This window comes from Dendrobates tinctorius, unplaced genomic scaffold (genome assembly GCF_039654945.1).
Source record: "Dendrobates tinctorius isolate UK_male_01 unplaced genomic scaffold, ASM3965494v1 ptg000066l, whole genome shotgun sequence".
Lineage (NCBI taxonomy): Eukaryota > Metazoa > Chordata > Amphibia > Anura > Dendrobatidae > Dendrobates > Dendrobates tinctorius.
The window spans coordinates 1,622,767-1,644,917 of record NW_027361734.1 but is presented as its reverse complement, the minus strand read 5'-3'; the positions used below and the strand labels follow the sequence as shown (position 1 = coordinate 1,644,917).

Sequence of the window (22,151 nt, the reverse complement as noted above, 5' to 3'; positions counted from 1 at the left end):
TTGACATTAAGAAAAGATTTCTCTCCGCAAATCCTTTGAACAGAAGTTAGCAATGATTAATAATAATCTGTAGATTGTGAGCCCTTGCGGGCAGGGTCCTCTCTCATCCTGTGTCTCATCCTGTGCTGGTAACTAAGGTACACATCGGGTTTCTAAGCGCTGCGCGCCGCTTAGAGACCCGACGTTTACCTTAGTTACCAGCGCGCTGATCGCTGGTCTCCCGCCTGTCACACGCAGCGATGCGTGCTGGCCAGCGGGAGACCAGCGAGCGAAAAAATGTCCTGGCCATTCCAGGACGATCAGCGATAACCGACAGGGGGGCGGTCGCTGGTCAGTGTCACACACAGGGATCTCGCTGGTGAGATCGCTGTTGCGTCACAAAACTTGTGACTCAGCAGCGATCTTGCTAGCGAGAACGTTATGTGTGACGGGGGCTTAAGAGGTTATCACAATTCAGAGAAAACTAGGGCAAAGGTGTAAAATAGCTAAGTAAACATTATTTACCTATTGAATCGGATGTCACTTCAGCAGGGAATTGTAAGTCATACTTATTTAGTTCAAACTTTTTCCTGCCTTGAACCTAATTTTTTCAGATCTCAGAGAGAAACCTCTTTACATCTGATGTAAAAGATATTTATCTAAGGAAATATTATGGTGCAATACTAATGTAGTAAACCAAATTTATATAGGGTGCTCGGGGAAAACCTGGATTAAAAGGAGACAAAGGAGATGCAGGAGACATTGTGAGTTAACCAAGAATTAATATCCTTTATTTATGTTCTTTATCTTTCTTTTGTGATGTTTTATATAGGTGTATTGCATCTTTTTTACAATATATTCTTTTCATAGAATGTTTGTTGTATTTTTATTAACAAATTATTGTGGGTTGCCTAGCTACTTGAAGCTCAATTTTTTCCCATCAACTCTTTAAAACATATTGAGTGAGATTTAATAAAACTGTATAAGTTTTAGACTGTGTAAATGTAAAAGAGCCACCTGTCCAACTAGTCTCCCGTGCGACATGGTGTCCTGTGGCTATTAAACTGTGTTTTTCTCTGAAACGCTGTCATTTTAAAGTTAAACATGTATGGCTGAAATCATGCAGCCAGTGTCAGATACATGCTGCCTGTGGATCAGGCAGCATGTAGCAGCCTAATTAAACAAAGATGTCCGCTGACAATTTATAGGCACACCACAAAATGCTAATTCATCAAATCTAACCCACATTAATGAGGAATTGAATAACGAAGAGATCCATTGCATTAAAATATTTCATTTTTATTCAATCATAAATACATTAAAAAAAGAATGATGAAAAGCAGAGATGCCAAAATAGGTGACACTGGATGTAAATGATGGAATCAAGGTAATAAGCTATATGGTACTGTAGCTTTAAATATTCATGTGTCCTTGTTAGATAAATAGGAAGTATACAGATTGCACACCGAAAAAATACAAGGGTAAATGATATACAATGTACTAAGCACAGATTTGTTGAATTAGCAAGTAGCAGCCGTCAAGTTCATTTTGCGCACGTGCAATATTTGAATGTCCCTTTATTCTCACACTATGTGAATAAAGACTGGAACTATTAAAGCTAAAGAAAAGTTAGATGCTTTTGCAATTGTGCTTTTCAGTAATGTTAATGTTAATTTCTGGACAAGAAAGTTGCCCTCTACATTAAAGGGTTGGTGGTGTCTTATTGTTTCAGGAGCGCACCACTCACCAGCCGCCTGACTTCATGGTTTCTGGGGGTCAGGCGCTCCTTCTACAGTGACAATTTTGGCCAGCAGTATCGTTGTGCTGTTACCTCGAACTGTACGCTGTCAGTGTTGCTATATGAGGGATAGCGGAGTGGAACTGAGCTGGCCGGGATAAGAGCTAACAGTAGAGTTGAGCGAAACGGGTTGAAAAATTTCAAAAGTCGCCGACTTTTGGCAAAGTCGGGTTTCATGAAACGAAACCCGACCCTAGGATGAGGTCGGCCACGAGGTCGGCGACTTACGCGCCAAAGTCGCGTTTCAAAAGTTTGTTTTGCGCTCTTTTTCAGCCAATCAGGATCCACGGACACTGTGGGCAACGTGATGACATAGGCAGGGGTCACCACCATCTTTCAGAAGGGCATGCAAGTGATTGGCTTGCTTTGGTGGGCGTCACAGGGGGTATAAAAGGGCGTGCACGCCGACCGCCATCTTACTTCTGCCGATCTCAGTATAGGGAGAGGTTGCTGCTGATTCTGTAGGGAGAGCGTTAGGCAGGGAAGAAGACAAAAAAACTGCTTCTGCTGCTAGCGATTTGGCCTGCACAACACACCAGTCACTGTGTGTGCAGTGCAAGGGGAGGCTATATAGTGGTGTATCAGTGGTGTTGGTTGTTGGGCTGCCTTCTAAGGCTTCCTGACATTCCTGCATTGCTGTTTACCCACTGCTCCGCAAACTGCTTTTTTAAAAGCAATCCCAATTTTTTTTTTTGTCCTGCTGAGAAGAAAAAAAAACTGCTTCTGCTGCTAGCGATTTGGCCTGTACAACACACCAGTCACTGTGTGTGCAGTGCAAGGGGAGGCTATATAGTGGTGTATCAGTGGTGTTGGTTTTTGGGCTGCCTTCTAAGGCTTCCTGACATTCCTGCATTGCTGTTTACACACTGCTCCGCAAACTGCTTTTTTAAAAGCAATCCCAATTTTTTTTTTTTGTCCTGCTGAGAAGAAAAAAAACCTGCTTCTGCTGCTAGCGATTTGGCCTGTACAACACACCAGTCACTGTGTGTGCAGTGCACGGGGAGGCTATATAGTGGTGTATCAGTGGTGTTGGTTGTTGGGCTGCCTTCTAAGGCTTCCTGACATTCCTGCATTGCTGTTTACCCACTGCTCCGCAAACTGCTTTTTTAAAAGCAATCCCAATTTTTTTTTTTTGTCCTGCTGAGAAGAAAAAAAAACTGCTTCTGCTGCTAGCGATTTGGCCTGTACAACACACCAGTCACTGTGTGTGCAGTGCAAGGGGAGGCTATATAGTGGTGTATCAGTGGTGTTGGTTGTTGGGTTGCCTTCTAAGGCTTCCTGACATTCCTGCATTGCTGTTTACCCACTGCTCCGCAAACTGCTTTTTTAAAAGCAATCCCATTTTTTTTTTTTATCCTGCTGAGAAGAAAAAAAAACTGCTTCTGCTGCTAGCAATTTGGCCTGCACAACACACCAGTCACTGTGTGTGCAGTGCAAGGGGAGGCTATATTGTGGTGTATCAGTGGTGTTGGTTGTTGGGCTGCCTTTTAAGGCTTCCTGACAGGCTGGCATTGCTGTTTACCCACTGCTCTGCAAACTGCTTTTTTAAAAGCAATCCAATCTCCCTTATCCTCTAGTCACTTTTGTCACAGCTGTGCCATCGAGCCTATCACATAGCGCTCAGATATCAGTGGGCCTCACACAATCCAAAAGTGTCCAGTGTCCACAAGTGTGTGCAGAAATTCAAAATCTCCCTTATCCTCTCGTCACTTTTGTCACAGCTGTGCCATCGAGCCTATCACATAGCGCTCAGATATCAGTGGGCCTCACACAATCCAAAAGTGTCCAGTGTCCACAAGTGTGTGCAGAAATTCAAAATCTCCCTTATCCTCTCGTCACTTTTGTCACAGCTGTGCCATCGAGCCTGTGACATAGCGCTCAGATATCAGTGGGCCTCACACAATCCAAAAGTGTCCAGTGTCCACAAGTGTGTGCAGAAATTCAAAATCTCCTTTATCCTCTAGTCCCTTTGGTCACAGCTGTGCCATCGAGCTTTTCACATAGCGCTCAGATATTCATTGGGCCTCACACAATCCAAAAGTGTCCAGTGTCCACAAGTGTCTGCAGAAATTCAAAATCTCCCTTATCCTCTAGTCACTTTGGTCACAGCTGTGCCATCGAGCCTGACACATAGCGCTCAGATATTCATTGGGCCTCACACAATCCAAAAGTGTCCAGTGTCCACAAGTGTGTGCAGAAATTCAAAATCTCCCTTATCCTCTCGTCACTTTTGTCACAGCTGTGCCATCGAGCCTGTGACATAGCGCTCAGATATCAGTGGGCCTCACACAATCCAAAAGTGTCCAGTGTCCACAAGTGTGTGCAGAAATTCAAAATCTCCCTTATCCTCTAGTCACTTTGGTCACAGCTGTGCCATCGAGCCTGTCACATAGCGCTCAGATATCAGTGGGCCTCACACAATCCAAAAGTGTCCAGTGTCCACAAGTGTCTGCAGAAATTCAAAATCTCCCTTATCCTCTCGTCACTTTGGTCACAGCTGTGCCATCGAGCCTGTGACATAGCGCTCAGATATCACTGGGCCTCACACAATCCAAAAGTGTCCAGTGTCCACAAGTGTCTGCAGAAATTCAAAATCTCCCCTGTCCTATAGACACCTTGTACCTTGTTTTACATTACTATATAGTTTGTTGGATTTTGTCTACATTTCTACCAAAAATGAGGAAGGCTGGTGGAAGAGGCCGTGGAATTGGGCGGGGGTTGGCAGCTGGTAATGCTGGTGTTGGTGGTGGATCTGATGGTAGTGGCAAGAGCAAAATAGGACCGAATGCAGGAGGTGTTGAGCCTGCGTCATCGTCTGGCTACATAAGGCCTCGAACGCTTAGTTTTCTAGGAGTTGGCAAACTGCTTTTAAAGCCAGAGCATCAGGAAAAAGTTTTGTCTTACATTGCTGACTCAGCCTCCAGCTCTATCGCCTCCTCTTCTTCAGTTGTAAAAAGTAAAAGCACTGAGTCGTCATTGGAGGCTCATGTTCATGAACCACACCTTTCCTTGTGTCCTTCACCCCAACCAAGATTGAAGGATGACGCAGGCCATACTACTGATTACTCCATGGAGCTGTTTTCACATACCATGCCTGGATTATCAAGTCAAATGGTGAATTACCCAGGCCAAGATGAATCTGACATGGAGTGCACTGATGCACAGCCGCTGATGAATGATTCTGCTGGTACATTCACTCAGAGCACTACATTGTCCTCGCAGTGTACAGAGCCAGATTCTGACCCTGATGAGACTCAGGTGCCCCTTCCCGCACACTATACCACCATACACGGTGACACAGAGGAAGGTGCACATGACATAGAAGAGGAGGTGATGGATGACCCAGTTGTTGACCCAGATTGGCATCCATTGGGGGAAGAGGGTGCTGCTTCCAATAGCTCAGATGAGGAGCATCCACAGCAGACATCGACATCGCAACAGCTGTTATCTGGCAGGCCCGGAGCACTCCAAAGACAGGTTCTAAACATCAAAAGAGTTGCTGGACAGCTTGTCCAGAGGGTCAAAAGATCACAGCGTGCTAGGCCGCAAAATGTCTGCCAAAGTAGGAAGAGTGCAGTGTGGCACTTTTTTGACCAAAATCCTCATGATCAGGCCAATGTTATCTGTAAGAAGTGCGCAAAGACCTTTAGCCGAGGGAAAAATCTGAAAAATTTGAATACCAGTTGCATGCTTAGACATTTAACCAGCATGCACTTGCAAGCGTGGACACAACACCAAACCTCAAGTGCCACATGTGCAACTGATCACAACGAAGGTAGTCAGCAACGCTACATTGTTTCCCCCACTGTAAGCCCACCAGTTAGCACAGCAGCAAATGTTGAGGTGTCGTTGCAAGGCCACAGCAGTCAGGGAATCCCACTGTTATAGCAACGAAAGACTGATTCTAGGCCATCAGAAAGAACACCAACTCCATCACCATCATCAACCCTCTCTCAGTCCGCCCTGTCCACCGCTACTTCCACCATATGCAGCTCTCAAGTCCAGCTCACCCTCCCAGACACTATGAGTAGGTCAAGAAAGTACTCAGTCTCTCATCCGCGTTCACTGGGTTTGAACGCCCACATTGCCAAACTAATCTCGTTTGAGATGATGCCCTTTCGGTTGGTGGAAAGCACAGCTTTCTGCGAACTCATGGCCTATGCAGTACCACGCTATGACCTACCCAGTCACCACTTCTTCTCTCGCAAAGCCATTCCAGCCCTCCACCATCATGTGAAAGACCGCATTGTCCATGCACTCAAGCAGTCAGTGAGCGGAAAGGTGCACCTCACAACTGATGCATGGTCCAGTCGGCATGGCCAGGGCCGTTACGTGTCCATCACTGCGCACTGGGTTAATGTGGTGGATGCAGGATCCACAGGGGACAGCGGTGGTGGGACAGTGCTGCCTAGCCCACGGTATAGGAAACAGTTGGCTGTAGGCGTTCGACCTCCTCCAGAAGCGAAAGCTCGTCCACAGAGCGCAGTCGTACGAGCACTCCATCTGCAGCTGCCACTGTTGCACACGATGTGTCCCCCTATCGAGCAGCTAGTGGAAAGCATCAGCAGGCTGTGTTGCAGATGATGTGTTTGGGCAACAGACACACCGCCGAGGTGCTGGCCGAGTACTTGAAGCGACAAACTGAGTCATGGCTGGGCAGTGTACATCTTGAGGCAGGCAAGGTAGTTAGTGATAACGGCCGTAATTTTGTGGCAGCCATAGCCCTTTCAAAACTCACACCTTGAACCTGGTGGTGCAGTGCTTCCTCAAAAATTATCCGGAGTTAACAGCCCTGCTCCAGAAGGTGCGAAGACTGTGCGCGCACATCCGCCGGTCGCCTGTACACTCCGTTCGTATGCAGAAGCTGCAGCGATTGCTCCACCTTCCCAACCACCGCCTCATTATTGACATTGCAACAAGGTGGAACTTCACCCTGCACATGGTGGAGCGGCTGTGCGAGCAGAGGCAGGCCATAATGCATTTGTGGGAGGATACACGGCCAGGCACTTTGAGAGCAGACATGGAGTTGACAGGTGTGCAGTGGTCGAAGCTGAAAGACCTCTGTAAAGTCCTTCAGTGTTTTGAGGAATGCACACGTCTGGTAAGCGCAGACGACGCCATCCTAAGCATGAGCATCCCACTTATGCGTCTGCTCATGCAAACTTTGACGCACCTTAAGGAGCAGGCGTCTGCAGCCAATGTTGATGAGGAGGAAGAGCAGGAGGGAATCCTTGATGACATTCAGCCATTGTCTGCTCAGGGACCTCTCCTGGACGAGGTGGAGGAAGAAGAGGAGGAGGAGGAGGATGATGGGGATGATTACTTAGGGGAGGAGGATGCATCTCGTGGGGCAAGTGAAAATGTTGGAGTGGCAAGGTCTGGTACAGGGTTTGTGCGTGACTGGAGGGATGTGGATTTGCCAGAAAGTGCTCCTCCACCCAGCACTCGCAGTGCATCATTGACACCGGGAACATTGGCCCACATGTCAGATTATGCCTTGCAGATCCTAAAAAGGGACCCACGCATTGCCAAAATGATGAACGATGACGACTACTGGTTGGCCAGCATCCTGAATCCATGCTATAAAGGCAAATTACAAAACATCATGCCACAGGAGAACCTTGACCTAATATTGGCTAATAAACAAGCAACTCTGGTAAATCGGTTGCTTGAGGCATTCCCAGCACACAGCAGCGGTGATGGTTCTCACACGAGCCGTACGGGCCGGGGGCAGCTTGGCAGAGGTGTTCGTGGTGCACACAGCAGAAGTGGCGTTGGAGACAGGGGTTTCATGACAATGTTGTGGACTGATTTTTCAAATACCGCTCACACAACTGGTAATACTGCATCGATGGAAAGTGACAGGAGACAGCAGTTGTCAACTATGGTTACAAACTACTTTTCCTCCCATATCGATGTTCTCCCACACAGGTCATTCCCCTTTGACTATTGGGCCGCTAAACTGGACACCTAGCCTGAATTGGCCCAATATGCCTTACAGGAGCTCGCTTGCCCAGCTGCAAGTGTGCTATCGGAAAGAGTCTTCAGTGCAGCTGGATCAATCCTGACAGAAAAAAGGACCCGTCTGTCAACCCAAAATGTGGATGATCTAACCTTCATTAAAATGAACCATGCATGGGTTTCCAAGGATTTTGTCCCACCTTCCCCTGATGACACATAGGGTGACAGAAAAATGGCTTGCTTTGGTCCACCTCTTCCTGGGACTTCACCTATTTCGCCTTTTGCATCAGCTGAATGTCCAACATCAACATATGCCACTTTCTAAAACTCCCTAACTGTGCTGCCTCCCCCCCCATGGCCGGGGTGACCACCTAGCGCATGACACCGTGCGAGTGCCGTTGCCCTGGACAGGTGGGTAGGCTGACTCTTGGGTGCGGGCAATGGCACAGGGTCCCTCATAGTGCAATCAAGTGTCTCTGACGGTGGTAGTGCACACCCGCCGTACTATGAGGGGCCCAGTGCCAGTACCGACGCCCACGAGTGGGCCCCCCTTGCTTGGGCAGGGCCCCAGCATTTGCAATCTTTACCTCTCCCTGCTCCTCCGCTGTGCAATCTGGGCCGTCAAATCCATACTGTGCCTGACACCGTCTGAGCCTGCCTCCTGATGTACAGACATATATTTTGAATGTGTACGCTATCCATACATGTTATCCGGGGATACGGTACCCTTTCTAACCTTTGTGCAGTCACGTGCAATCCATACTGGGCCTAACACCGTCTGAGCCTGCCTCCTGATGTACAGACATATATTTTGTATGTGTACGCTATCCATACATGTTATCCGGGGATACGGTACCCTTTCTAACCTTTGTGCAATCACGTGCAATCCATACTGGGCCTAACACCATCTGAGCCTGCCTCCTGATGTACAGACATATATTTTGAATGTGTACGCTATCCATACATGTTATCCGGGGATACGGTACTCTTTCTAACCTTTGTGCAATCACGTGCAATCCATACTGGGCCTAACACCGTCTGAGCCTGCCTCCTGATGTACAGACATATATTTTGAATGTGTACGCTATCCATACATGTTATCCGGGGATACGGTACCCTTTCTAACCTTTGTGCAATCACGTGCAATCCATACTGGGCCTAACACCGTCTGAGCCTGCCTCCTGATGTACAGACATATATTTTGAATGTGTACGCTATCCATACATGTTATCCAGGGATACGGTACCCTTTCTAACCTTTATGCAATCACGTGCAATCCATACTGGGCCTAACACCGTCTGAGCCTGCCTCCTGATGTACAGACATATATTTTGAATGTGTACGCTATCCATACATGTTATCCGGGGATACGGTACCCTTTCTAACCTTTGTGCAATCACGTGCAATCCATACTGGGCCTAACACCGTCTGAGCCTGCCTCCTGATGTACAGACATATATTTTGAATGTGTACGCTATCCATACATGTTATCCGGGGATACGGTACCCTTTCTAACCTTTGTGCAATCACGTGCAATCCATACTGGGCCTAACACCGTCTGAGCCTGCCTCCTGATGTACAGACATATATTTTGAATGTGTACGCTATCCATACATGTTATCCGGGGATACGGTACCCTTTCTAACCTTTGTGCAATCACGTGCAATCCATACTGGGCCTAACACCGTCTGAGCCTGCCTCCTGATGTTCAGACATATATTTTGAATGTGTATGCTATCCATACATGTTATCCGGGGATACGGTACCCTTTCTAACCTTTGTGCAATCACGTGCAATCCATACTGGGCCTAACACCGTCTGAGCCTGCCTCCTGATGTACAGACATATATTTTGAATGTGTACGCTATCCATACATGTTATCCGGGGATACGGTACCCTTTCTAACCTTTGTGCAATTACGTGCAATCCATACTGGGCCTAACACCGTCTGAGCCTGCCTCCTGATGTACAGACTTATATTTTGAATGTGTACGCTATCCATACATGTTATCCAGGGATACGGTACCCTTTCTAACCTTTGTGCAATCACGTGCAATCCATACTGGGCCTAACACCGTCTGAGCCTGCCTCCTGATGTACAGACATATATTTTGAATGTGTAGGCTATCCATACATGTTATCCGGGGATACGGTACCCTTTCTAACCTTTGTGCAATCACGTGCAATCCATACTGGGCCTAACACCGTCTGAGCCTGCCTCCTGATGTACAGACATATATTTTGAATGTGTACGCTATCCATACATGTTATCCAGGGATACGGTACCCTTTCTAACCTTTGTGCAATCACGTGCAATCCATACTGGGCCTAACACCGTCTGAGCCTGCCTCCTGATGTACAGACATATATTTTGAAAGTGTACGCTATCCATACATGTTATCCGGGGATACGGTACCCTTTCTAACCTTTGTGCAATCACGTGCAATCCATACTGGGCCTAACACCGTCTGAGCCTGCCTCCTGATGTACAGACATATATTTTGAATGTGTACGCTATCCATACATGTTATCCAGGGATGCGGTACCCTTTCTAACCTTTGTGCAATCACGTGCAATCCATACTGGGCCTAACACCGTCTGAGCCTGCCTCCTGATGTATAGACATATATTTTGAATGTGTACGCTATCCATACATGTTATCCGGGGATACGGTACCCTTTCTAACCTTTGTGCAATCACGTGCAATCCATACTGGGCCTAACACCGTCTGAGCCTGCCTCCTGATGTACAGACATATATTTTGAATGTGTACGCTATCCATACATGTTATCCGGGGATACGGTACCCTTTCTAACCTTTGTGCAATCATGTGCAATCCATACTGGGCCTAACACCGTCTGAGCCTGCCTCCTGATGTACAGACATATATTTTGAATGTGTACGCTATCCATACATGTTATCCGGGGATATGGTACCCTTTCTAACCTTTGTGCAATCACGTGCAATCCATACTGGGCGTGAGAACGGCTGGCGAGCTGTTAAGCGAGCTACAGCACCTGTGGTTTGCACACGTAAGTTTTTCATTTTTTCAGGAATGACGGTTAGGCCTAATTCCGGAACTGCGGTTGACCTGCACTTACTGGGAAATCATTGTTCGCGGGTAATAATTGTCATCAGTGATCCCCATCACTAACGTTGTTCAGCGGGTTATCTGCACCTGTAAGCGACAAACGCTGGCCTTTTCAGTGTAGCGCACATGCAGCCACGGACATGTAATGGCATGACACACCAGTTATTGGCAAATCTCATGTGCCAGAGCCTCACGTGTCCCTCTAGTAAGCCGGACTCGGAACGCGGGGCATGACGGAGTCTCGTTCGTTAACGGAATTAAGCTTGCAATGTGTGCATCTGTTCTGTAGCTGGCATGGTTGAGGTTTCCCAGGTGGAGTCGAATTTAACCGTAGGCTCCACTCCTGGTGGTGCCCTTCTGGACATTCCTTTAAGGTTCAGCTTTGCAACCATACTGCCCACGTAAAACAAACACTTTGCCTTCATGAACGCTGTTTGGACGGTCATGACTCGTGGGAATAACGCCGCCCAATCAGTTAACCTGCTAGAGAGATCGTTCGTTGCTCCCAAGCATGACATCACACTCCCTAGGAAGAAGGTAATGCCACTGTGGCGACCGTACTCCTGGGGGCGACACAAGTGCACTGATGCCCAGCCACTGCTCGATGAATCTGCTGGTACATTGACCCAGACCACTACATTCCCCTCGCACGCTACTCGGCCTGAATCTGACCCTGATGAAACTCAGGTTACCCTTCCCATATACAGTTCCATCTTACACGGTGACAAAGAGGAAGCTGCAGATGAAAGTGCAGGTTCGGCCCACCCGCCATCAGACACACCACCGTACTATCAGGGGCCCTGTGCCAGTGCCGTCGCCAACGAGTGGGCCCCCCCCTGCTTGCTCAGGATCACAGCACTTGCAAAGTTGAAATACTGTGCAGTGAGATGGAAGATGGGGACGACGAGGAGTCCAGACAAGTACAGGGATTCCCTAGCGAGGAGACTTATTTGATTGTTTTCAATGTTGGGACAGCATTTTTTGGGGAGCACTATACTCTGGAGAATGATAGATGGTGCCCACCATACACTGGAACATTCCAAAGGTGGACATCAGACACTGGAGCAGCATTTACAGGGCCCATTATACACTAGAGCAGTAGAAATGGGGCCCATTATGTTTGGAGCATTATTTGGGCCCATAAGACAGTGGAGCTTCATCCATGGGGACCAACATATACTGTAGCATTATGTGGAGCTCATCATATACTGTTTCAAACATTATATGGGACCAATGATTCTGTATGGAGAAATAGATGGGCCTCGTCATGAGATGTAAAAAGTGAAGTATTTTTCATTGTACTATACCGCTATTCTCTGCCGTATCGGAGCATGATGAGTTGTGGTATGTGTTAAAGGGGCGCTCTTTCGCCCAGGGCACATGAAAACCTGGAGCCAGCCCTACCCCCCACAACTTTAGCCAAATAACCCCCATTTTTCAGTGCATAACTTGTATTATGAAGTTAATTAAGGTTGACAAGCTTAAGTAAGAAGAATTGATGCTTTTGGCATTCAAATGGGCACTGTAGGTGTGTTTCCTGTCCTCCTCTCACTGCCGACTTTTATTCCCCATTGACTTACATTGGGTTTCGTGTTTCGGGACGACCCCGACTTTTCCCTATAATCGGACGATCTTGCTTGACCCGACTTTTGGAAAAGTCGGGTTTCACGAAACGAAACGCGACCCTAAAAAACCAAAAGTCGCTCAACTCTAGCTAACAGCACATCCCTGTGATTGGACTCAGCTCTGTGCTTAGAAGCTCAATAGCAAAGAGCTTGTGAGCACTGCCCATGTTTGACCACCGCTGGCAGTAGTGGCTTGCACCCTCGGCAATGACCAATAAACATAAATAACAGGGTTACGAGGATAATGGAGTCAGTGAGAAATAACAAATTCAAAACTTGCTTAATTTCTCTACATATCTTCAGACAAGAAAATAACTCTATTTGTAATACAGGGCAGAGCTGGGTTGCCAGGTCCCATAGGACTCGATGGTCTCCCAGGAGTTCAAGGAATAAAAGGAGAAAAGGTAAATAATATACATTTAAATAATCTTTCTCTGAGTTAGAAAGTTTTCCACTTTTACTTAGCATAGCTCTTATACCCATACGTCAGAATTATCTTATTTCTGTTTTTGTTTTTTATATGTGAAAAATTTTCATTTGGAACGTATAACTCTTAGAAAAAATATTGAATTAGTTTCCACTGTTTTTGCATCAGTTTTCATTATGTTTTTTTTTCTGTAGGGAGAAGAAGGCATTGGCGTTCCTGGAATACCTGGTTTAAAGGGTATGATAGGCGAAAAGGTGTGTATTCTTTTGAATGTTTTTTGTTGTGACTTACCTACCCACAAAAAAAGTCTAGGCTCTTCTCTGTGTTTGTGTTATGTAATAAACGATGATGACTGACTACTCTCTGACATAGAGCACTAAGATGGCAACTACAGAGGTGATTTGGGGGCTGCTGGTTGCCACTGTAATATATTAGTAGCCACTTAATTGGGGTGCAAGACCAATGAGCTGACAGAGAGAGCCCCCTACCTCTATCTAATCATTTAAACGCCAGGGTCACTTTGGGTTTTGGGATCTAAAGAGTTAAACCATAGAGATTGTTGTTCTTGTTGATAATTGCAGTTCCAGCAAAGGCCTCCTGTAACAGCTGGGCTCCTGCCACTGATCGTGCAGGTGCAATGGGAGAACCTGTGTGATCAACATGATCTATTGAATTATCATGGAGCACAAGTTAATCAAAGCTTGTGATGGATATATAGATCAAAGGAATGAAAGAGAATCTGTCACCTGTTTTTTGCTACCCCATTTCAGACCAGCATGTTGTAGAAGCAGACACCCTGATTCCAGGCATGTATCACTTATTGGACTGCTGGCTGCAGTTTTTTGTATAACTCCACCCACACCACTGATTGGCTTTCTGTGTTCGCTGTGCATAGGCAGAAAGCTGCCTGTCAGTGGTGGGAGCAAGGTTATACAGAGTTCATGAATATGGAGGACTACATGGCAGCAAGTTTACTAGCCCTCTCATGATAATCTCATGTTGATAAAACAGAGATTTTATTAAATCTACAGCAAGCAGCTCAGCATATGACACATCGCTAGAATCATGGTTCATGTCTCAGCATTATGCTGCTCTAAGATTAGGTGGCACAGATTCCCTGTGAATATACAATAGTAATAAACACAAATTACTGGAATTGTGTTACAAGTAGAAAAGTGAGGACTGGCGCTGCTTGCTGTCTATAGGGACTTTTCTTCTTTAGTAAACAATTTTTACTTTTTGTTTTGTAAAATCCGTTTCTGTTGGAAATGTGTACACAATTCATCTTGCAAAGTGTAATGTTATGATAATATATGTTCTTATTGCCAGGGATCTATGGGCCTTGCAGGAACTGCTGGAAAAAAGGTATGTTCATATGCTTGAAAAATAGATTATATCAGTTATCATGTTTATCTGAATTCTTCTTTAACCTTAATACTGCTGCAGCATACTCTAGTAACTTTCAGAATATGTTTAGATATAGAGAGATTTATTTTGGTTCCACTGATCTAAACAGATTTTAGAACTGTTGCATAAAATGTTAACAGTTTGCATAAAAAAATTTTTTGTTTTTTTTCTTTATCCTTTTTTTATTTTAAAACCCCCCAAATATTTTTACAGAATATGGGAAGTAATGGGACTAATGTTGGTGTAAATCAATTTGCACCACCTGGTCCATTGACCACAACAGTGGACTGAGACTGCTGGTTGGGGGCCGTGATAACCGCCTCTTACCAGACAGCATCTGTAAGGGGGCCAGGGTAGTAGTCGTGGCAACAAGCTGTAGTGTTCCCACACCCTGGCGCCCTACAGATGAAATACAAAGTCCTTTCTGTTGTGTGTGTGATGTGTGCAGCAGAGTTCTCACTTCAGTTGCTGGAGTCCCCTCGGTCTCTGTCACGCCAGCTTCTGCTTTCCAGGTTCCGTAAAACACCGCAGTCACAGTCCTTTTCAAACAGTTCAACTTTACAATTAACATGGGTACTCCTCACTTTGGCAGCACAATTCACACAGGGACAAATATCCTGCACTTTCCCTGCCTTTCGGGCAGACTCCCTTATTACTGTAATCCTTCTCTCTTTTCTCCCGGCAATCTCTGCCATCCCTTGGACAATCCGTGTCCCTTCCATGCCTTCCTTTTACCTGCCATCTGGGCAGCCTCTTTGGACAGTCCATGTCCCATCTGTACTTTCTATGTCATCAGCTCCCTGTCAGCCCCTTGTCCGGCTCGGGAAAGGTGCCAGGAACACCATCTTAGCTTCTCCCACCCCGGTCTTAGACCCTGAATACTTCTTAGGGGTGATTCCATTGAGCTGGTGCCCATTTGCACTAATCTCTGCTTGAGGCCCCTTACTGCCATAGCAGACTCGCATGGCGGCACCCTGGATTCCTCCTGCGGGCACTAAGCTCTATATCTGTTTGCAGAGCCTGCACTCCTAGCGCTGTTAACCCATTCCTGTAGCCCTGCTTTATCCAGTCAGATTTATCTAATTCCAACCAGATAGACTCGTGCTCCAGCCTCTATATAGTACCAGCAGCATAGACTTTGCTACCACCTAAGGATATCTATTACCCTATCGGTATCTTTTGCAGTTTTCTACCAAAAGAAACCAAAAAACCTTTCTGATGAAGGTCCGTTGTTGGACCGAAAACGTTCATACGACATGAGTCTATTTTTGTCTGGATGCTAAATAAAGAATATACTGCTTCTTCATTTTTGAGTGGCAAGTATTTTTGTACATATTTATGGGTTGGAAACCTTACTTGAGCACCGAACAACCTTCCTTTTACTCTGGAGTGCCGTGTTTTTTTTCCTACGGGTCGTATCATTGTCGGGATCGCTGGTGCATCGCTAAATGTAAAAGGACCTTTATTCCCACAGCCGTCTATCACCTGAGTCACTACTCCTCACATCTCACCCTGGGCTTCTGCCTCTAATCAGGAAGTATCCTGACAATACTTCCCTGCTCTGTGCTGCTCCTCCCATTTAGTTAACCCCTGTGCTGCCTGTACTCTACTCTATGCTATTTTATCACTAAAGTATATAATGCCCCCTCTACTCTAACTCCTATGGCTCTATGCTATCTAAGATTCTATCTTAACCCTAATTCTATACAGTACACATTACAGCAACACATAGTACATTTGCATTACAATACATGTCATCTCAGTATATAACATTAATAAACCAGGAGGTGCCGCATGGAATCATGTGAACAGCGACCAAGAGAGAGAGAAGGCACGTGAGGTTCCCCGCCACCTCCTTACACTCCTACCTCCTAGAATATGGTTGTCCCTGAACATGGCGGCACCTGTAAAAGTAGAACTGTTAAAATCTTTTTTTTTTTACTTATTTACAATATAAGACCGTCTCTATCTGATGACGTTGGGTCAACTGTGACTTCAGCTGCACTCGGTTGGAGCTCTGGAGCAACAGAGTTCAAGTTCTTTCAATGTGGGTCCATCTGACCCTGGTCCCCTGGTTCCTAGGACCCGGACACATATGGTGTCAAACAACAACAATCTAGGACTGTGGGCCAGTTCTTTCCTGCTCCGGGTAGTCAAACACAGGAAGTTGTTATGAGCTCATTTTCTCCTTCACCTTTGATGTCCGATGAACTCCCTCTGCTGGTGAAAGGAGGTAGTGAAATTGATTTGGATGGGAAAAACCTGTCATCTGAACAGGTGGAGTGTGATTGGACATCCGGATTCTCTGAGTGGATATAAGGCCACCGACGCCCTGCTGGGTTGCTGGTGATCCTCTCTGCTCTGAGCTCTGGCCTCCAGTTTAGTCCTGTCTACTAAAGCTAAGTTTTTGCTCTGCTATTGTTCCATGAGATTTTGTCTGGTTTACTTAGTGTTTGTGTTCAGCCAGCCCTGGTTGGGACTGGCTAAACTCCATTTTTGTCTCTGATCAGTTGATCTCTTTGCTCTGTTTTCAGAATATACCAGAGTGCTGATATAGTGATTTTGAAGTCTAGTGACTTTAGGGCCTTTTCTATCAGACGTGTTGGACATTATTTTTGGCAGGGTTTTTGCGTGATTGCAGACAGTTGCTTTTCTTTCCTGTCCTATCTAGTTAGTGAGGGCCCCATCGTTTGCTCAGCCTGTCTTTCTGTCTGTGTTTGTGTTTTCATCTGTTTTCACCGTCAATACTTGTTGGGGGCTGTCTATTGCTTTGGGGTCTGCTCTGGGGCAGTTTAGATTTCCCCTTTCTTTCTTTAGGTATATTTAGTTCTCTGGCTGTGATTGAGGTGTCTAGGACCACCGTAGGAACACCCCACGGCTACTGTTAGTTGTTGTGACTAGGATCAGGGGTCTGCAATCCGCTAGCTATCAACCTCTCCGGTTTTCTGGACTTAGCTTGTATTTTTGTTTTTTCCTCCTCCGGTGACTCATTCATAACAGGAAGTCACTTTAGCAACAACTTTTCAGTCCTGAGCCGGCTCATTACTCAGGTCCTCCTGCACAGGTTCTTCAGCTCCCTCCTTAAATGGGCTACGGATCCATTAAAACATGGGTGGCTGCTTTTATCAGGGGACATTTCAGGGTTAAAACAGATCAGCATTTAAAGTAGCCACACACAGTCCATTTTCAAAGGTGATTAACCCTATCAGGGTTTCAGTCTCGTAATCCAGCAGGGGGTGCGCAAACGTGGGTATATAAAACTTGGATGGGGGAAAACAAACAAAAGTCTCTCAACTGTGACCGTACGGGTCACCACCGACACTAAAGTCTGGTGCCGTCCAGGGCTTCTTGCCCTTCCAGAGATGCAGAACATTCTTTACACTTTTTCCATTTTGGTGCAACTGGCACAACTCTTATTAAAGGGACCGTATCAGTCATTAAAGGGCAGCTGAGTAGCATAGTGGGCCGCATTCTGGCCCTGGACCACTATGAAAATATCGCCTGACAATACACTGGAGGACTCTCACCTCCCAGCAGCGAATTTAGCATTTCCAGAGCTTCCGGCTCCTGTGGCTCGACTGCAGCCACCGTATCCACCAAAGGCGCCTCTGCTCCCTGGCTGACTACAGGGGCTGCGACCATTGCAGATACTTAACATCCCACCTACCACACTTGTCTCTCCTCTAGACTGGAGACCACTCTCACGGCCACAGCATATGGCCCTCTGGGCCCTTGTTATTTAATGAAGGTTACTTGGTCCCATTCTTGGAGGGGACCTTTAAGATCAATGGACCCAGCATTCACATATACTTTGTCCCCAGTTTCAACTTCTTGTATAAACCATACCCCCTCGTGTGGTTGAAGTATTTAATAAGGCTGCGTTTCATCCGACCTGACATGGCTCCCCCACCGGGGTGCCACAGCTCCTCCAGGTTTCAGTGCTCCCTCCACTTCTTTTCTGCAATAACCCCTCTGACTCACCGAGCTTCCTCCGGAGTGGGCACCTAGGGCACATCCAGATAAACACCGCTGGAGACTGTACGAGCCAGGGAAGGTGACGGGGCCAGGCTCGGTGCAGGAGCCGAGGTGGACACAAGTCTCTCACTCACCCAAGCCACAGCCGGCGGTGATGGTCCCCCAGAGTGGCCGTGTGAGCAGGGGGCCACAGCCGCGACGACTCCTCGCTGAACAGCCTCCAGCTCTTCCTCGACCTTTTCCGGTTCCAACTCTTTGGCGTACGCAGTGTTTGTGCTCTCGACAATCTTCTCCATCAGCCTCCCGAAGGGAAGCCACTTCTCCAATCCTCCCATCCACCAGTCTCTGGGATGCAGGCCCATCTCCGCCCGGGTCACAGACTGCTCCCAGTCCGGGCAACCAATCCTTCAGCAAAAGGACATACTTCTCCTCTGCATCACGGTGGGTAATGGCATCTCTCTTTGGGCATGCTATCTTGTTCTTCTGGGCCCATCCCAGGCCACTGCTTCTTCCATCTTTGTGCCCTTTCCTTCTTAGGACACCCACGATGGGCGACACCGCTCTCCGTTTTCACACCACTGACTGCTATCTTCTTGTCAGTGTTCGGTGCCATGTTTAATAATAATCTTTATTATTTTATTTATTTATATTTAAGCCATTAACAGCCATTAACAGTCATTAACAGCCTCCATTTTTAACTCTCTCACAACTGCTATCTTCAGGGCTCCTCCACTCTCTGCACATAATGTATCGGCATCCTGCCATCTAAGCCAATTCTGTAAGGTGGCCAGGATGGTAGTCATGTCAACAAGCTGTAGTGTTCCCTTTCTGTTGTGTGTGTGATATGTGCAGCAGAGTACTCACTTCAGTTGCTGGAATCCCCGAGGTCTCTTTCACTCCAGCTTCTGCTTTCCATGTTGCCTAAAACACTGCAGTCACAGTCCTTTTCAAATAGTTCAACTTTACAAATATCTTGGGTACTCATCACTTTGGCAGCACAATTCACACAGGGACAAATATCCTGCACTTTCCCTGCCTTTCGGGCAGACTCCCTTATTACTGTAATCCTTCTCTCTTTCCTCCCGGCAATCCATGCCATCTCCTTGGACAATCTGTGTCCCGTCTGTGCCTTCCTTTTACCTGCCAACTGGGTAGCCTCTTTGGACAGTCCATGTCCCATCTGTACTTTCCATGTCACCAGCTCCCTGTTGGCCCCTCGGGGTGATTCCGTTGAGCTGGTGCCCATTTGCACTAATCTCTGCTTGGGGCCCCTGACTGCCGTAGCAGACTTATCCCCACAGCCGTCTATGGTCTGAGTCACTATTCCTCACATCTCGCTTTGGGCAGGCTGCCCAGGCTTCTGCCTCTTATCAGAAAGTATCCTGACTATACTTCCCTGCTCTGTGCTGTTCCTCCCATTTAGTTAACCCCTGTGCTGCCTGTACTCTACTCTATGCTATTATACAGTCATATGTAAAAGTTTGGGCACCCCTATTAATGTTAACCTTTTTTCTTTATAACAATTTTGGTTTTTGCAACAGGTATTTCAGTTTCATATATCTAATAACTGATGGACTCAGTTATATTTCTGGATTCAAATGAGGTTTATTGTACTAACAGAAAATGTGCAATCTGCATTTAAACAAAATTTGACCGGTGCAAAAGTATGGGCACCCTTATCATTTTCTTGATTTGAACACTCCTAACTACTTTTTACTGACTTCCTGAAGCACTAAATTGGTTTTGTAACCTCATTGAGCTTTGAACTTCATAGCCAGGTGTATCAAATCATGAGAAAAGGTATTTAAAGTGGCCACTTGCAAGTAGTTCTCCTATTTGATTCTCCTATGAAGAGTGGCATCATGGGCTCCTCAAAACAACTCTCAAATGATCTGAAAACAAAGATTATTCAACATAGCTTTTCAGGGGAAGGATTCACAAAAAGTTGTCTCAGAGATTTAACCTGTCAGTTTCCACTGTGAGGAACATAGTAAGGAAATGGAAGAACACAGGTACAGTTCTTGTTAAGCCCAGAAGTGGCAGGCCAAGAAAAATATCAGAAAGGCAGAGAAGAAGAATGGTGAGAACAGTCAAGGACAATCCACAGACCACCTCCAAAGACCTGCAGCATCATCTTGCTGCAGATGGTGTCACTGTGCATCGGTCAACAATACAGCGCATGCATAACGCCTTTTTGTATGACCAAACAACTCATTATTTGTTTCATCAGTCCACAGGACCTTCTTCCAAAATGTAACTGGCTTGTCCAAATGTGCTTTTGCATACCTCAGGTGACTCTGTTTGTGGCGTGCTTGCAGAAACGGCTTCTTTCGCATCACTCTCCCATACAGCTTCTCCTTGTGCAAAGTGCACTGTATTGTTGACCGATGCACAGTGACACCATCTGCAGCAAGATGATGCTGCAGGTCTTTGGAGGTGGTCTGTGGATTGTCCTTGACTGTTCTCACCATTCTTCTTCTTTGCCTTTCTGATATTTTTCTTGGCCTGCCACTTCTGGGCTTAACAAGAACTGTACCTGTGTTCTTCCATTTCCTTACTATGTTCCTCACAGTGGAAACTGACAGGTTAAATCTCTGAGACAACTTTTTGTATCCTTCCCCTGAAAAGCTATGTTGAATAATCTTTGTTTTCAGATCATTTGAGAGTTGTTTTGAGGAGCCCATGATGCCACTCTTCATAGGAGAATCAAATAGGAGAACTACTTGCAAGTGGCCACCTTAAATACCTTTTCTCATGATTTGATACACCTGGCTATGAAGTTCAAAGCTCAATGAGGTTACAAAACCAATTTAGTGCTTCAGGAAGTCAGTAAAAAGTAGTTAGGAGTGTTCAAATCAAGAAAATGATAAGGGTGCCCATACTTTTGCACCGGTCAAATTTTGTTTAAATGCAGATTGCACATTTTCTGTTAGTACAATAAACCTCATTTGAATCCAGAAATATAACTGAGTCCATCAGTTATTAGATATATGAAACTGAAATACCTGTTGCAAAAACCAAAATTGTTATAAAGAAAAAAGGTTAACATTAATAGGGGTGCCCAAACTTTTACATATGACTGTATCCCTTAACTCTATAATGCCTCCCTCTACTCTAACCCCTATGGCTCTATACTTTCTAAGATCCTATCTTAACCCTAATTCTATGCAGTACACATTACAGCAACACACAGTACATTTGCATTACAGTACATGTCATCACAGTATATAGCATTAATAAACCAGGAGGTGCCACATGTGATCGTGTGAACAGCGACCAAGAGAGAAAGAAGGCACGCGAGGTTCCCTGCCACCTCCTTACACATCCATGATTTTTCTTTTGATTACAGTATTCAGCCTGGCATGACATCATCATTGCAGCGTGATGTACATGTGATATTGCTCTAGGCTTACTAATCTAAACAAAAGTCTCCAGGTAAGAGATGGTTCTGAGATCTCCCATCCAGCGGTTGCAGAACAGAGGTTCTCCAGGCCTGCTTCATTCTACATTCTCAGGCAGGATGTAGGCAGGCATTTATTTATTTCCTATACGCCCAGTGTCTAACATTAAAAAAAAACCTGACTGCGAGGAAATGACTGCATGAAAAGAATGAAAGACGTCTGCTTTCATTACTCTTGTCCACAAGATGAATGTGCTATTGTATCTCAGCTACAGTCAAATGAATATGCAATACCAGATGTTGTCTGTAGAGACTAACATGTCAATGCGTTATATAGAATTGATTAGGTGTGATTAGACGGTCTGAGGCAGGACTAGTCTGGGCAGAAGCCTCACTAGTCCTGGCTAATTTGCATATAAAAGTGCATAAAAGTTGTTTTTTACAATGTAAAAAGATTTCTATGGAAGGCACAGATGAGCCAATATAAC

At 45.9% G+C, this 22,151-nt stretch overlaps 1 protein-coding gene across 1 annotated transcript in view; it reads left to right on the top strand.

Annotated features, from left to right (window-relative positions):
• LOC141095090 (uncharacterized) overlaps nucleotides 1–22,151 on the top strand; it is a 616,558-nt gene that overhangs the window by 146,309 nt on the left and 448,098 nt on the right. The window contains exons 35-38 of the mRNA XM_073580971.1: nucleotides 690–743; nucleotides 12,787–12,858; nucleotides 13,076–13,135; nucleotides 14,211–14,246. Coding sequence (XP_073437072.1) covers nucleotides 690–743; nucleotides 12,787–12,858; nucleotides 13,076–13,135; nucleotides 14,211–14,246 — 222 coding nt within the window. The remainder of the gene's footprint in view (nucleotides 1–689; nucleotides 744–12,786; nucleotides 12,859–13,075; nucleotides 13,136–14,210; nucleotides 14,247–22,151) is intronic.